Genomic DNA, 14116 nt, shown 5'->3' with positions numbered 1-14116 from the left:
AGGACGCTGGCCGGGCGGGTGGCGGCGGGGGGACCGGCGAGGGGTGGAGGCACAGACCCGCGGTTACAAAGTAAGGCACAGGGACGCGACGGGGCGCGCGGCGCAGGGAGCCCGTCGGTGAGGCTGTGCGGGCCCTGAGTGCGGGCGGACCGCGGCCAGCGTCGGGCGGTCCCCTCACCACAGGAAGCGAGGAACGCGCAAGGAAACGAGTGAAAGGTCGTCGAGTGGTTTGCAGAGGATGAACTCAAAAGATGTTTAAGCTACTGAAGACATGAAACGAAAACGTCACCTTCGTCTCCCCTTCAAACTGTAGTGAAAGTCAGATATTTCATTCACTGAGTTCAGCGGATGGCACAGAAGAGAGAGGCTGGGACGGCAGTCGGACCTGTCTCGACTCCGTGAGGGGCCCAGGGCTCCACTGCTCAGTCACCCCGGAAAAGGGCTCCGGCCCAGAAGTGAGCCGCTTCCGTGCCCAGCGAGGGGGCGCCCCGCGCGGTCAGGCGGGGCAGGTGGCAGGCACCCAGGTGACCCGCTCCAGGCCAGGAGGCTGCTGATGTTTCTGCCACCACCCCTGCCCTGGGGGGCCACGCTCATCTGTTTTACTGGAAACAGTATCAGGACGGCTGGCGAAGGTCGGCAAATGTCCATGCAGAAGACTCTAGATCACAAATGAACACACTCACGACCCCAATATTCTACATCGGTGGTTCTCCGAGGAGCTTCTGCCCCCACGCCCACTCCTGCCCACCCCCGTCCCCACCAGGAGGATTCTCTGGAAATGCCCGCGACATTTTTGGTTGTCACATCTCAGAGGACAGGACTGGCACGTAAGGCCAAGGACACTACTGAACACCCACGACGCACAGGTCAGCCCCGCACCGGTTGTCCGGCCCGCACGTCAGTAGCACAGAGGCCGAGAAATCCGGTTCCACGGGAACGCTGTGGTTCATTTTGTCTTTACTGCATGTACTTACCCAACGGACCGAAGGGAAGTGAAACGACTCCCTCCGTAAAACACACGCGCTCCACGAAAACAGGAGAGACAGAGACTACACCGGGAGTAGGACGAAGATTACTTCTATCACGAGATAAACAATGCTGCTACGTTCATTGGTTTCTACCCCAAATTATTTGTTTTTTTTATCCTCCTGGAGACCAGTGAACGCATTAAACTCCTACTGCTAAAATTGAGAATATTATCTTTCCATGTTTTAAAGTAATATCACTTCTGAATCCTTTTGTTCCCGGAGGACCGTATCTGAGACGGATGCCGTCCCAGAAAGCCCCACGACTGAAGGGGGTCCCCTCCCCTCCCACACTTGCCATACCACCACTGGTTCCTGGATACTCCGAGCTTCCCCCTTCCCACCCCTCACTTGGCTACCCCTAAAAAGATTTCCTGAATACCTACTCTGTGCCAAGCCACTGGGACCCAGCACTGAATGAGGTACCAAAATCTGTCCTCCCTGCAGCGCAGTCGTGGGAGAGGGGACGAGCACAGTGAAGAAGCAGACACCAAATATACAAAACAAGTGCAGAGAGTGGCAGATGCCACGAAGAAAGATACAGCACGGTGAAAGGAGGAGGAAGGGGTGGGTGGTGGGAGTGGGTAGGCAGGTCTCCCCCAGGTGACATCTGATCAGAGCAGAAAAAGATGCAAAGGAATTTCAGGCCACAGGAAGAGCCTGTGCAAAGGCCCCGTGGCAGAATGGTGAGTACACTAGGGAAACATGAAGAAAGGAGAACCTAGAGTCCGAGGCAGATGACATGACAGAGGCCACCAGGATTATGGTGAGGACCATGGATAAGAGCTCATGTCTGACAGAGGTCCCTGGAGCTGACAGTGTGGCTGACAGGTTTTCAAAGGGTCACTCTGCTGCTGGGTCAAGAACGGACGGAGTGGGAGTGCAGAGGCAGAAACACCAGGTAGCAGGTGGCTGTTGTAGCCGTGACAGGTGAAGGCTTGGACCAGGGTTGTGGTAAGGAGGTGGTGTGAAGTGATCAGATTCATTAATCTCCGACACTGCAGGGCCCTTGAGGCCACAGGAGCCACTGAGCCTAGCCGTGTTACCTCACACACGGTGAAACCGAAGCCCAGAGAGTGGAGCGAGCTACTCACCCACACACGTAATTACTGGTAGAGCCCAAACGTCCTGACTGCCCTCGGGAGGTGAGTCTCTAGAAGGCAGTCCAGGTCAAGTGCGAGATCAACGCGAGGACGGCCTTCTCACGGAATCCAGCACACCCTTCCTTGAGCTCCCGCAGCACTTGATGCCCTGGACCAAGTTCACATTCTTCTGAGACCCCGTCTCCCCTCGGCTCCCATCTGCTGCTCTCCCTCCGTCACTCCTTGCTCTCCTGCTGTCAGTGCCGCTGCTTCCCAAGGGGCCCCTGCCACACAACTTCTTCCTCTCCCATCTACAGAGGGAACCAAAGGTGCCCCTCCTCTACACCCCTTTGCTCTGGCAGCCGTCCCCAAGTTTCCTCTGGAGTCCCCCTTTTCAGACCTGGAGTCCATGCGCCTTCATGGATAGGACACAGGATTCACGCCTCACCGCCCAGCCCTTCCAACTCCCTCTGACCCACTCAGTTTATGAGACGTGAGGGCCTGCTGCAGGCTTAGCTGGGGGCAGAGACCGCTGCCCTCCCCCCTGGATTTGAACCTGCAGCCCCCGCCCTAGCCAGCTGGAGGGGAGAGCCTGAGACAAGAGCAGGTAAGAAAACGAGTCCTGACAAAATTGCTTGAACCTGGACCCCATGCCCGAAGCCAGACCCACTCCTGAGCTTTCTAGGGATGTGAGCCGGTCACTTTCCTTTCTGCTTCAGCCAAAGGGAACCAGATTTTCTACCCCTTGTAAAAGGGAGTCCCACCTGATACCTCGCATCTGTCTCTGTGTGCTCTGTCCGTACCCACCTGCACAGCGATGACTCCCAACTCTCCCCCGGGATCCCGGACAAGCCCTCGGAGCTCCAGAGTCGCACCCGCCCACCCAGGAGATGTTTCCGCCCATCTGTCACACCCAGGCCCCTCAGCCAGAACACCCGCAGAGTACCAGTCATCAGCAACTCTTCTACCATCTCAATACGCTGGTCTTCATGGTTCTCACCACCCTCGAAAAATCCCTCCGGCCCTAATCCCTCCAGACAGAAACCTGGGACACCAGAGAGCACTCCTGCCAGGTAATCCTGATGGGGCTAAGGCCCCCGACTGCCTTCTTCTGAGTGTGTGACCTTGGGGAGATGCATGAACATATCTGAGCCTTGGGTTGTCACGTGGACTTGCTTGTTTCAATGAGATGCTGTAGGTAAAAAGCAGTCACTGTTGGTTCCATTCCTTATCACAGACATCGAGTGCATCCGTAAAAACTTCACGGTCACTGGCCACTGCCATGACCCCAGCTGGGAGCCTCCCTGTCTTTCTCTCGATGACTACTCTTATCTTCTCACCTTTGGTCTCCCCTGAGCCCTCCCCAGAGCCACTGGACTAATGGACTCCTAACCAGCCTGGTCACACAATGCCAGGTCCAGCCACCCGCACCGTGTGCTCACTTATAACCCCCTCCAAGGGGGCTCTCTGGACACTGAGGGCTGTGCTCCAGCTCCACAACCTGGCACAGCAATGTGTCCACCAAGAATGCCGATTCTCGGGGCGCCTGGGTGGCTCAGTGGGTTAAAGCCTCTGCCTTCAGCTCAGGTCATGATCCCAGGGCCCTGGGATCCTGGGATCGAGCCCCCCATCAGGCTCTCCGCTCAGCGGGGAGCCTGCTTCCCTTCCTCCGTCTGCCTGCCTCTCTGCCTACTTGTGATCTCTGTCAAATAAATAAATAAAATCTTAAAAAAAAAGAAAGAAAGAAAGAAATCCCTCTAAAAATGAAAGAAAATAGAGATCCCACATTGGCTAATGAGGCTCACGGATGAATTCAAACCCTGACTTCCCCATTATCCAAGAGGAAGGAACCTGAAAGAAGACAGAAGGAAAGAAACAGTAATGTAAAAAAATTTTTTAAGATTTTATTTATTTATCTGACAGAGAAAGAGAGATCACAAGTAGGCAGAGCAGCAGGCAGAGGGAGAGGAGGAAGCAGACTCCCCGCTGAGCAGAGAGCCCGATGCAGGGCTCGATCCCAGGACCCTGAAATCGTGACCTGAGCCGAAGGCAGATGCTTAACCCCCTGAGCCACCAGGCACCCCAATAATGTAAAATATCTTTAAGTGAAAAAAAGCAAAGAAAGAATGGAGAGGAAAGAGAAAATGTAAGAGATATAAGTTAATCCTGAGACAGGAGAGGGCTTCCTAAGCAGGACAGAACTCGAGGCCCACAGAAAAGTGACACAGATTCAGCCTCGTAAAAAGTCATCACTTCTGCACATCACAGTGAGCAAAGCTGGGGAAGAAAACATAAAAAGGCAAGATTTATTAACAAGAAAAGAATTAAAGTCCAGAATTTAGAAAAAGCGTCAAGAATTGATGAAATCACAATTTGACAGAAAAGGATTTCATGGGGCAATTTGAGTGTAAATTGATTAAACTTTTTTTTTTTTTTAAAGCATTAACTTGGGAGAACCTAAAATGCACAGAACTGGGGTGCCTGGGTGGCTCAGTGGGTTAAAGCCTCTGCCTTCGGCTCAGGTCATGATCCCAGGGTCCTGGGATCGGGCCCCACATCGGGCTCTCTGCCCGCCGGGGAGCCTGCTTTCTCCTCTCTCTCTGCCTGCCTCTCTGATTACTTGTGATCTCGGTCAAACAAATAAATAAAATCTTTAAAAAAAAAATAAAAAATAAATAAAATGCACAGAACTCTGATAGGGAATGGTATCTAAGATGTACGTTAATTTTTTAAAACTCCATAAGCAGAACAGAGTGGCAGAATGGTATACTACCATATTTAGAGAGAAAAAAAAACGGAAAACACATTTACCTACAGATGCACAGGCTATTTCTAGATGGATACACAAAAAGTGGAAAAATTAGTTGCATCCAAAAAGGGAAATGGAGGGCTGAGGTAGGAGGGAGGTGTTGACTTTCACAGCCTGTGAATGTTGTGCTTCATATATACTAACTAACCCCAAACAGGACCTATCCCCAAGCAAGTAAACAAGTAAGTCAATGAATTCAATCTTCTTCTGCACAATCTCCAGATCCCACTAAACAAAGGGAATTATGCTTAAATAAACATTTAAGATGACATACCCTTTGGCTCACCAGCTTGACTGGTAGGAGGACGTTTTATCCAGAAATGCCCCCACATGCACAGAGACGTGTTTGACTACAGCGTTATTACAAGGGAGGAAGCTGGAATCAGTAGAGGCGCCTGTAAACGGGATTGTTCAAATGAATCACGGGGAATCTCCACCGTGAAATACTATGTAGCCATTAAAAAGAATGAAGCATATCTAAGTTCTTTTCTTCTTTTAAGGATTTCACTTATTTATTTGAGAGAGAAAAAGAGAGGGAGCAAGGGGGGGAAGACAGGCAGAAGGAGAGACGCTGACTTCCCGCTGAGCACGGAGACCGACAAGGGGCTGGATCCCAGGACCCTGAGACTGTGACCTGAGCCGAAATGCCACCCAGGTGCCTGTGTTTGTTTGTTTGCTTTTAAGTAATCTCTAACCCTAATATGGGGCTTGAACCCATGATCCCAAAATCAAGAGTCACACGCTCCACCAACTGAGCCAGTCAGGCACCCCTGTGTTTTTGATATTGGAAGACATCCAAGTCCCATTGGTTTTTTTTTTGTTTTCTTTGTTGTTGTTTTTTAATTTATTTACTTGAGAGAGTGAAAACAGTGGGCGAGGGAGAAGCAGACTCCCTACTAAGCAGGGAGCCCAATGCGGGACTCGATCCCGGGACCCTGGGATCATGACCTGAGCCGAGGGCGGACACTCAACTAACTGAGCCAGACAGGCGCCCCCCAAGTCCCATTGTTAAGTTAAAAAAGTAAGTCACAGAGCACACAGTAACATATGATCCCCACTTATGTATTTTTAAAAGCATTTTCAGTATAGTAAGGCTGGTCCTAAAGCTGGCAATGCAGATAATATTTTTACCACATTGTGCAATATCGTACCAATAACCCACATATTCCGCATTCACCTGTACATCCAGACTTGGCTGGCCTATACTCAGGCACTGCAGAAGGCCTAGAAGATATTACACGCACAGTGGTTCCCTCTCAGGAGAGGAGAGGGAAGGAAGAAGTGGAGGGAATTTTATTTTCCCATATCTTTCTCTATTTAAAAAAAAAAAACTTAAAAAAATTCTCTATTAAAAAAAACTTTTATAATAATTCGTGTTTTTTTAAAAAGTTACTACCTTCTAGGCATGCTTTCCATTATTCATCCAAGGTCACATTTTGTGAGTGGTGGGGGCAGGTGCAGGCCGCCTGACCTCAGACGGTGCTCCTGACCCAGTGCTCCCTCACCTGCTCCTGGAATAAAAACCAAACCCAGACCCCAGTCTGCTGTGACCCCAGCTCACACAGAAAACGCCCCACTCAGGCTCCCGGCCTTCCTGAACAGATCTTCCCTGAAGGCCTGCCGGGCCTGTAACTGGCCAAGGGAGCGCCTACCACCGAGTGCGAACCACCATGCTGCAGGCCTTCTCCGTGTGGAAGGCTAGAGTCAGGCGCCATGCACTGGCGGAATGAAGGCCTGAGTGTAAAGTCAGCTCTTCCTCCCAGCTCCAGGCAGCACCCACAGCAATCTCCGGTTTGTTGATGCTTTTTGTTCTCAAAGAAAAACAGCTAGAAGACGCCACTCCCCCCCTCCAGTCATGCTTTAGTGCGTCTCAGGAGGACAAGTGCTTCCCAAGTCTAGCCCAGAGGCAGCAAGCTGGCAGTCTGCGGGCAACAACCGGCCTCCGCGCATAAATCGGTTGCTCTGCACATTCTGAAAACTGTTTTGAATTAGTTGCCAACTTTAAAAACATGGAACTTTTTTCCCCCATAAAAGGTATAGCTTTCCCCCAAAATTCAGGCCAAGCAACACGGTGCTGGAGCTCCGTGGCATCTACAGGAGTCTCCTTACAGGGAAGCATGCTCTCAGCACCCCCCCTCCCCGGGCCTCTGCAAACGCCCCTCCCCCCACACCAGCCCTCCTCCTGCGGGAAGGCTTCCTGACTGTCCCAGGCAGGAGCACAGCTTCCCCCACAGGACCGCACCTCCTTTGCTGGTCATGCAGGTCAGTTCCAGCTCAGCCCATGCCGCCTTCCACGGAACCCAAAGAGCTCAAGCCCTCTGAGCGCACCGTCCTCCTCCGTCTGACACTCCCAGCATGCAGGGCTGCAACGCAAAGAGATGGTAGGAGATGGTGTGAGCTCCTGAGGTCCTGGATTTAGTGTCTAAAATGCCAATCAGGCCTCTTTTTGACGGGTCCCTAATCTTCCTGCCACGGAGGCAGAGCTTTGGGGCAGGGAGAAGCCCTGAGTTTGAGGACCCGTGTGTGTGTGTGTGTGTGTGTGTGTGTGTGAAAAGCATTGCCAAGTGCAGAGGCCTGAGTTCAATCCTGGCTCCTGGGCCCAGCCCTTACCTCTCCTGAGTCTGTTTCCGCACCTCTGAAACAGGCTAACTGCCCTTCACAGGCGAAGTGAAAGAAATTTCTGAAAGTGTGTATGAAAAGTGCTTATGAGCATCTTACAGGTACAAAACAAGACAGGTGTGGACTGGAACAAGAAAAGAGGGACGCTTTGGAAGAAGTGACAGAAACAGGCGGCACAAATCCCAGTTAAAGAAAGCGGGATGAAGAGCCCCTGTCTGTGTGATCTGAGGTCCCCCCCACTTTCTGCTTGGAGGGCCTGGGAAATGCGACTCCTCACCGGTCCCCAGGCTGCAGTACGCTGGGTCTGGGTCGGAAGGAAGAGCCACTTACTTCCCCGCCAGGAGCTCTCCCCAGCTCATTTCCAGGGCCGGGTCCCAGGGACAGAGGAGGCTGGCCCAGCTGGGGAGGGGGCCCGGTGACGTCCGTCCTCCCCAGCCTCCAGCTCGCTCCGGTGGCCTTGCCCAGTTGCCATTATCCACCCTGGACACATCAAGGCACGAAGGTCCTTCCCCTCCGAAGCCACACCACCTCCCTACGCCACAGTGCGGACGACCCAGCGACCTGCTCTCGCAAGAAGCGCTTTACAGCCACCGCGCAAAGGGGACCGGAGCGGACCGACAGCCGCGGACACGCGCCAAAGCGATGCCAAAGCGCGGCTGCGGGAAAGCAGAGCCCTCGGGAGCGCCCCAGAGCGTCCCGGTTCCCCGACAGGCAGTGTCTGCTCACAGGCCTTCGTCAAAACGTGCCGCGGGCTTAGGTCTGGCCCGGAGGCTGGACGAGGCCCCCAGAGCTCAGCGCACCTCCTCCCGCAGATGGGAGCGGCGGAGGCCCCCGCCCCGCGCGCAGGGTCGGCCCCGCGACTTCAGGGCGCGCCTCTCGCCCAGGCTGGGGGGTGGGGACAGGGCGCGGGGCCCGGCGGGGACGACGAGGCTCGCCCGGTCCGCACGGATTCCAGCCGGGAGGCGAGGCCGCCTCGCACCCCCGCCCCCGTCCGCCCCGAGCGCAGCGTGAGCCCCGCCTTGAGGAAGCGGGACGCCCCGCACCGGGCCCCGCGCACGCACCGAGGTGCTCCCCGCCCCGGGGTCTGAGAGGGGCTGCGGGCGGCGCCGGACAGTCCGGCGGGGGGAGGGGGCCTGTCGGAAGCCGCGGCCGCGGGGCAGGGACGCGCCCCAAGATGCTCCCACAAAGAGCTCCGGCTCCCCCGCGGCGGGCAGAGCGGGGCGGGGGGGCGCCGAGACCCTCCCGCGCGCCCGCCCTGCCCGGAACTCAGCCCCGCTCCGGCCCGCCCGCCGCCCCCGCCGCCCCCGCCCCGCTCACCGCGCCGCCGCCGCTCAGGGCCCGCCCGGCCGCCGCCCGCCTCGGCCGCCGCCGCTTCCGCCCCCCCGCCGCGCTCGCCGACCGCGGGTTTCGGGTTTCAGGCCGCCCCGCGCCGCCCCTCCCGCCGCCTGCACGCGGACCCCGGCGGGCGCAGGCCGAGGAACTTCGCGGTGCCCCCGCCCCTGCTCGGCCGCGCCGCCCCTCCCCGTCCCTCCCCTCCCGGCTCCCCGGAGCCCCCCGCGCCCCGCCCCGCCCCGCGCCCCCGGCTCCGCGGCCGCCTCCTCCCGCTCCCCGGCCCCGGGCCCCGCCGGCCGCTCTTTGTCTCGCCCTCCCCGCCCCCCCCGCGCCCCGCCTCCTCCGGCCTAACCGACCCCGTCGCTGCGGGCTGGGCCGTCCCTTCCTCTCCGCCGCCGCCCACGTCGGGCTCCCCCGGCTCCCCCGGCCGCGCCTTTAATCCTCCCCGCGACGTCGAGGACCCTCTGCCGCCGCCGCGCCCCGTCCTGCGCCCCGGAAACCGCGCGGGGAGCGGCCGCGAGCCCCGAACCCACGGCCCCCGGAGCGGGAGCGCAGACGCGGTGCTCGGAACTCGGGGCCCGGGGCCGCGACCCCCGCGCAGACCCGCTCGGCCCGTCCGCGGGACCGGGGGCTCCGTCCCCGCTGCCCCCCCCGCCCCCCCCCCCCCCCCGCCCCCCCCCCCCCGGCCCCCCCCCCCCCCGGCTCCCCTCCCCCCTCCGCCTCCCCTCCCCTCCCCCGGCTCCCCTCCCCCTCCGGCTCCCCTCCCCCACCCGACTCCCCTCCCCTCCCCTGGCTCCCCTACCCCCTCCCCACGCTCGGCACCGGCTGAGCCGCGGCCCCAGTGCGGGGAGGGAAAGTCCCGGCAAACTGCGAGCTGCGGGCGGAGAGCGGGGCCGCGGGACCGGCGGGTCGGGACGCACAAACCCAGCTCCCCGGACTCCCGCGAACGCCTCCGCGATCCGTCTGCGTGGACGACTGTCCGGACTCGCTCTTCCCCGGGCTCCGGCCGCGCGCCCCGGGAGCGGCCCCGCCTGTCGCCCGGCCTGGAAGCACCGGTTAGAGCCGCGGTTCACGACCCAGCGCCCGGCGGGTCTCCGGGGACACGCGGGATGATGGGGAAAAGTTAATGGGGCCTTAATATTCCTGTGGGACGGACGCTCTGTTGGGTCTAGACAGGAAGCGGGAGCTGCTCCGAGTCCAGGTCCCTGGAGAGCCAGAAGCTGAAGGACTTTACAGCACTTTGTTCTCGAGATTATTTTAGCCTTTAATTCTGAAATCCCTGCATTTTGTGTTTTGTTTTGTTTTGATTCGCATTGACTCTGGCACTGGCTAATCTTTATGACCCTGGGGGAGTTATTCAGCGTTTCTGAATCTCGGCTCATTCCTGTATAAAATACACATACTCAGACCTGCCTGTTGGGTTTAAAAAGATGAAGTGAGATAATGTGAGTAAATCACCGCTAGAGCCTGAGAGCGGGGTGCCAAGTCCTCGGGAAAGGTCGAAGACACGCCATAGACCGTCCTGGAGAGAACAAGGAAAACAATTACGGATCTTTCTCCTCGCTGTCCACGCAGGACGCAGAGACGCCCTTCCCGTACCTGCTCCATTTCATCCTGACCTCTCCAGCTGGAACCCTTTTTCTCCTCCTGCTGCTCATTATCAAATATATTATTTATCACAAAGGGGTTTCTTCCCATCGCTCCTAAGCTCAGAACTCACTGTGCATTCAAAAGTAGAAACTGCTCCCAACAAATGCATCTTTTCAATTGCTCTCTTAACATTTTTTTCCCCTTCTGGAGCTAATATCGAGCTGTGAGCAGTAGTCACTCGGATGCAGAGAAAAGAAAGAAAAATTATTATCAGTTATTTCACTATCACTCTAGAGGGGACAGTTGTGTGAAAAACATGGCATGCATTTTGTGTGAGAATTTGTTTCACGAAAAGAAGAGACATAGTATACATACTAACTCTCCTTTCCCAAGTGCCTTTCATCAGTCATTCCCTTCTGGGGTCCCCAAAAGACTTCTGAACTAAGATAATGAGAGGCTTTGTCCTAGGGAATCCAAAATGCTGGTTGAAGAATCTGCATATGGTAAGACGTCTTTAAAATAAAGCATCTTGGGGCGCCTGGGTGGCTCAGTGGGTTAAGCCACTGCCTTCAGCTCAGGTCATGATCTCAGGGTCTTGGGATGGAGCCTGCTTCCCCCCCCCCTCTCTTCCTGCCTCTCTGCTTGCTTGTGATCTCTGTCTGTCAAATAAATAAATAAAATCTTTTAAAAAATAAATAAAATAAAATAAAGTATCTTTCCAGTCCGATCGTCCACATAAAACAAGGCAAAGCAAAATGGTGAGGCATGCTGTCCATTTGGCATAAAATTCCGTTCCCACACTCATCAATCACATCTCAACTCCAGTGTGCCCTCCTCAGAGAAGTCTCCCCTGACCAGCCTACAAGAGGGTCTCTAGTCTCTGCTCTATCTCAGAGCTCCCTATCCTTTTTCTGCATAAAATTTATCTCAATGGATAATATATATAATTTTTTTCTATTTATTTGCTTACAGTATCCCACCATTGGGAGATGCAAACTCCTTGGGAGCAGGGACCCTATCTGTGTTACTTACCACTATGGAACCAGGCCCAACTTGTTAAGTAAATGAAATGGAAAAATAAAAATAGATAAAGTATGTCTTCAGGGGCATCTGGTTATCAAACTTTAGGATCTGTAAGAATCCTTTGGAGATTTCTTAGATGCAAAACCAAAAGCAAGAGTGGTTAAAGAGAGATTTGATGTGGGGCACCTGGGTGGCTCAGTTGTTAAGGTTAAGTGTCATCTCCCTTGGGCTCAGGTCATGATCCCAGGATCCTGAGATCAAGCCCCACAATGGGCTCGGTGGGAAACCTGCTTCTGCCTCTCCCACTCTCCCTGCTTGTGTTCCCTCTCTCGCTGTGTCTCTCTCTGTCAACTAAATAAATAAAATCTTTTTAAGAGAGAGAGAGTTTCCCTCCGCAAAAGCGAGACGCCCCCACCAAAAAAAAAAAAAAAAAAGTCCCAGGAGGGCTCAATTCTTGTGAGTCCCAGCAACCCTTCTTGGGATATGCCTTCCTGCTTCTCCGACGCTCGGGACCCTACCAATCCCATAGCAATCTAAGGAGTCGGGACACTGCCAAGATTACGCCCCTTATCGCTTCGGGAATGGCCCGGTCCAACCGCGTCAGTCTTTCGCCGTTAGCGGCGCGACTCGAGGCCGTGGTCCTGCCTCCGAGGTCACCGCCTTCCTGGGTAGGCTTTGGCTTCCAGCCTCCGGACGTCGGTTCCTCCGGGGAGGGGCTGGGCAGAGCCAGAGCAAGGTCGGGAGAGAGAGTGTGAGCAGCGGGGGACTGGGGGAAAAGCAGAGAGAGCGAGGGACAAGTAGACTCTGCACTGAGTACAGAGCCCAACGCGGTCTCCATCTAAGGACCCTGAGATCCTGATCCGAGCTGAAATCAAGAGTCCAACGCTTAACTGACTTCGTCTCCCAGGCACCCCTGGAGTTTTTTTCAGAGAAAAGATAAGAAGCCAGCAGTTACTGCCCAACCCTCTACTGTGTATGAAAGCAAACATGACTTCATTTATTCCTCATTACAATCCTGTGAAAGAGATATACCATTTTATGGAGACTGAGCTTCAGAATGGTCAAGTCGTTTTGTTTTTTTTTTATTTCAACCCACAATAAAAAATACATCTTATATCATGATCACTGAGGAACACACAAATGTGTCTTCACTGAAATAAAGGTTTCATGAAATTAAAAAAAAAAAAAAAGAGAGAGAGAGAGAGAGAGAGAGATGTATGATGTGTTGGATTTCATCAGAATTAAAATGTAAGTGACTCCCAGGACACCCATCAAGAAAAGGAAAGACAATTCACAGAATAGAATAAAATATTTGCAAATCATATATCTGATAAGGAACTTATATCCAGAATCTGCAAAGAACTCCTACATCTCAATAATAAAAAGAAAAAAATCCACTTTGGAAAGGATAAAGAACCCAAACACATTTCTCCAAAGAAGGTATAGAAATAGCCAACAAGCACATGCTGGACATCATTAGTCATTAGGGAAACGCACATCAAAACAGAAATGGGGGCGCCTGGGTGGCTCAGTTGGTTTAGAGTCTGTCTTTAGCTTGGGTCATGATCCCAGGGTCCTGGGATCAGGCCCCACATTGGGCTCTGTACTCACTGGGGAGCCTGCTTCTCCCTCTCCCTCTGCCTGCTGCTCACCCTGCTTGTGTTCTCTCTCTCTCTGTCGAATGAATAAATTAAAAAAAAAAAAAAAGAAAAGAAAAGAAAAACCACCAGAAATGAGATTCCACTTCACACTCACTAAAAATGGCAAAAATGAAAAAGGTGATAACCGGTATTATGGAAGATTCGGAGGTGTTAGAACCCTGTGCACTGCTGGCCAGAATGTAAAATGAGGCAGCCACTTCAGAAAACACTCTGTTAGTTCACAAAATGTTAGCCAGAAAGTTTCCATGTGACCCAGCAATTCCACTTGTAGGTATTAAAGCAAGAGGCATAAAAATCTACATCCACACAGGAATCTATACACAAACACTCGTGGCAACATTACTTATGGTAGCTGAAAAGCAGAAACAGCCCAATTGCCCATTGGTTGACGGCTGGATAAAAAAATGTGGTCTAGCCGTACGGGGGACTACTATTCAGCCATGAAAAGGAATGAGGGATGACACACACTACAACATGGGCGCACCTTGAAAACGTGAGACTAAGTGAAAGAAGCCAGACAGAAAAGGTGGCCTATTGTATGAGTCCATTTCACCGGGACAGAAAAGTTAATGATCACCTAGGGCTGGGGGTGGGGGGGATGGGATGAGAGGTGACTGCTAACAGAGTTCCTTTTAGAGATGGTGAAAATGTTATAAAATTAGATTATGGTGATGACTGTACAAGGCTGTGAATATTCTAAAAACCAGTGACTTGTACATTTCAAATGGATGAAATTTATGGTATGTAAATTATGTCTCGATAAAGCTCTTTTAAAATAAAAAGAATCCCTTATGGGGTTTGTTAAAATGCCGTTTCAGGGCACCTGGGTGGCTCAGTGGGTTAAGCCGCTGCCTTTGGCTCAGGTCATGATCCCAGGGTCCTGGGATCAAGTCCCGCATCGGGCTCTCTGCTCAGCAGGGAGACTGCTTCTCTCTCTCTCTCTCTCTCTCTCTCTCTCTCTCTGCCTGCCTCTCT

At 53.9% G+C, this 14116-nt stretch overlaps 2 protein-coding genes across 2 annotated transcripts in view; one reads left to right on the top strand and one right to left on the bottom strand.

Annotated features, from left to right (window-relative positions):
- GPR161 (G protein-coupled receptor 161) overlaps positions 1-8118 on the bottom strand; it is a 42464-nt gene extending 34346 nt beyond the window's left edge. The window contains exons 1-3 of the mRNA XM_032863053.1: positions 7866-8118; positions 7159-7279; positions 6313-6427 (exon numbers count right to left, since the gene is read on the bottom strand). Of these exons, the coding sequence (XP_032718944.1) occupies positions 6313-6332 (20 nt within the window). The 5' untranslated portion in view covers positions 6333-6427; positions 7159-7279; positions 7866-8118. The remainder of the gene's footprint in view (positions 1-6312; positions 6428-7158; positions 7280-7865) is intronic.
- On the top strand, positions 7198-9994 carry LOC116870873 (basic proline-rich protein-like). Its single transcript, XM_032863069.1, has 4 exons — positions 7198-7297; positions 7789-8542; positions 8650-9481; positions 9710-9994. The coding sequence occupies exons 1-4, from the start codon at positions 7198-7200 to the stop codon at positions 9992-9994; spliced, it is 1971 nt and encodes a 656-aa protein (XP_032718960.1).
- Positions 9995-14116: the final 4122 nt, after the last annotated feature.

Source organism: Lontra canadensis, unplaced genomic scaffold, assembly GCF_010015895.1.
Source record: "Lontra canadensis isolate GAN:19392208 unplaced genomic scaffold, GSC_riverotter_1.0 scaffold24, whole genome shotgun sequence".
Taxonomy (NCBI): Eukaryota; Metazoa; Chordata; class Mammalia; order Carnivora; family Mustelidae; genus Lontra; species Lontra canadensis.
The sequence above is the reverse complement of the archived record's forward strand: the minus strand, read 5'-3'. Positions and strand labels throughout refer to the sequence as shown.

What these genes read in the sequence shown, in the direction of transcription:
- LOC116870873 (XM_032863069.1), top strand. Translation starts at nt 7,198, where the DNA reads ATGCCGCCTTCCACGGAACCCAAAGAGCTCAAGCCCTCTGAGCGCACC. An exon ending in CCGTCCGCCCCGAGCGCAGC is followed by an intron (nt 8,543 to 8,649) that starts GTGAGCCCCGCC and finishes GGCGCCGGACAG; the next exon opens with TCCGGCGGGGGGAGGGGGCC. An exon ending in CGCGCAGACCCGCTCGGCCC is followed by an intron (nt 9,482 to 9,709) that starts GTCCGCGGGACC and finishes CCGCGGCCCCAG; the next exon opens with TGCGGGGAGGGAAAGTCCCG.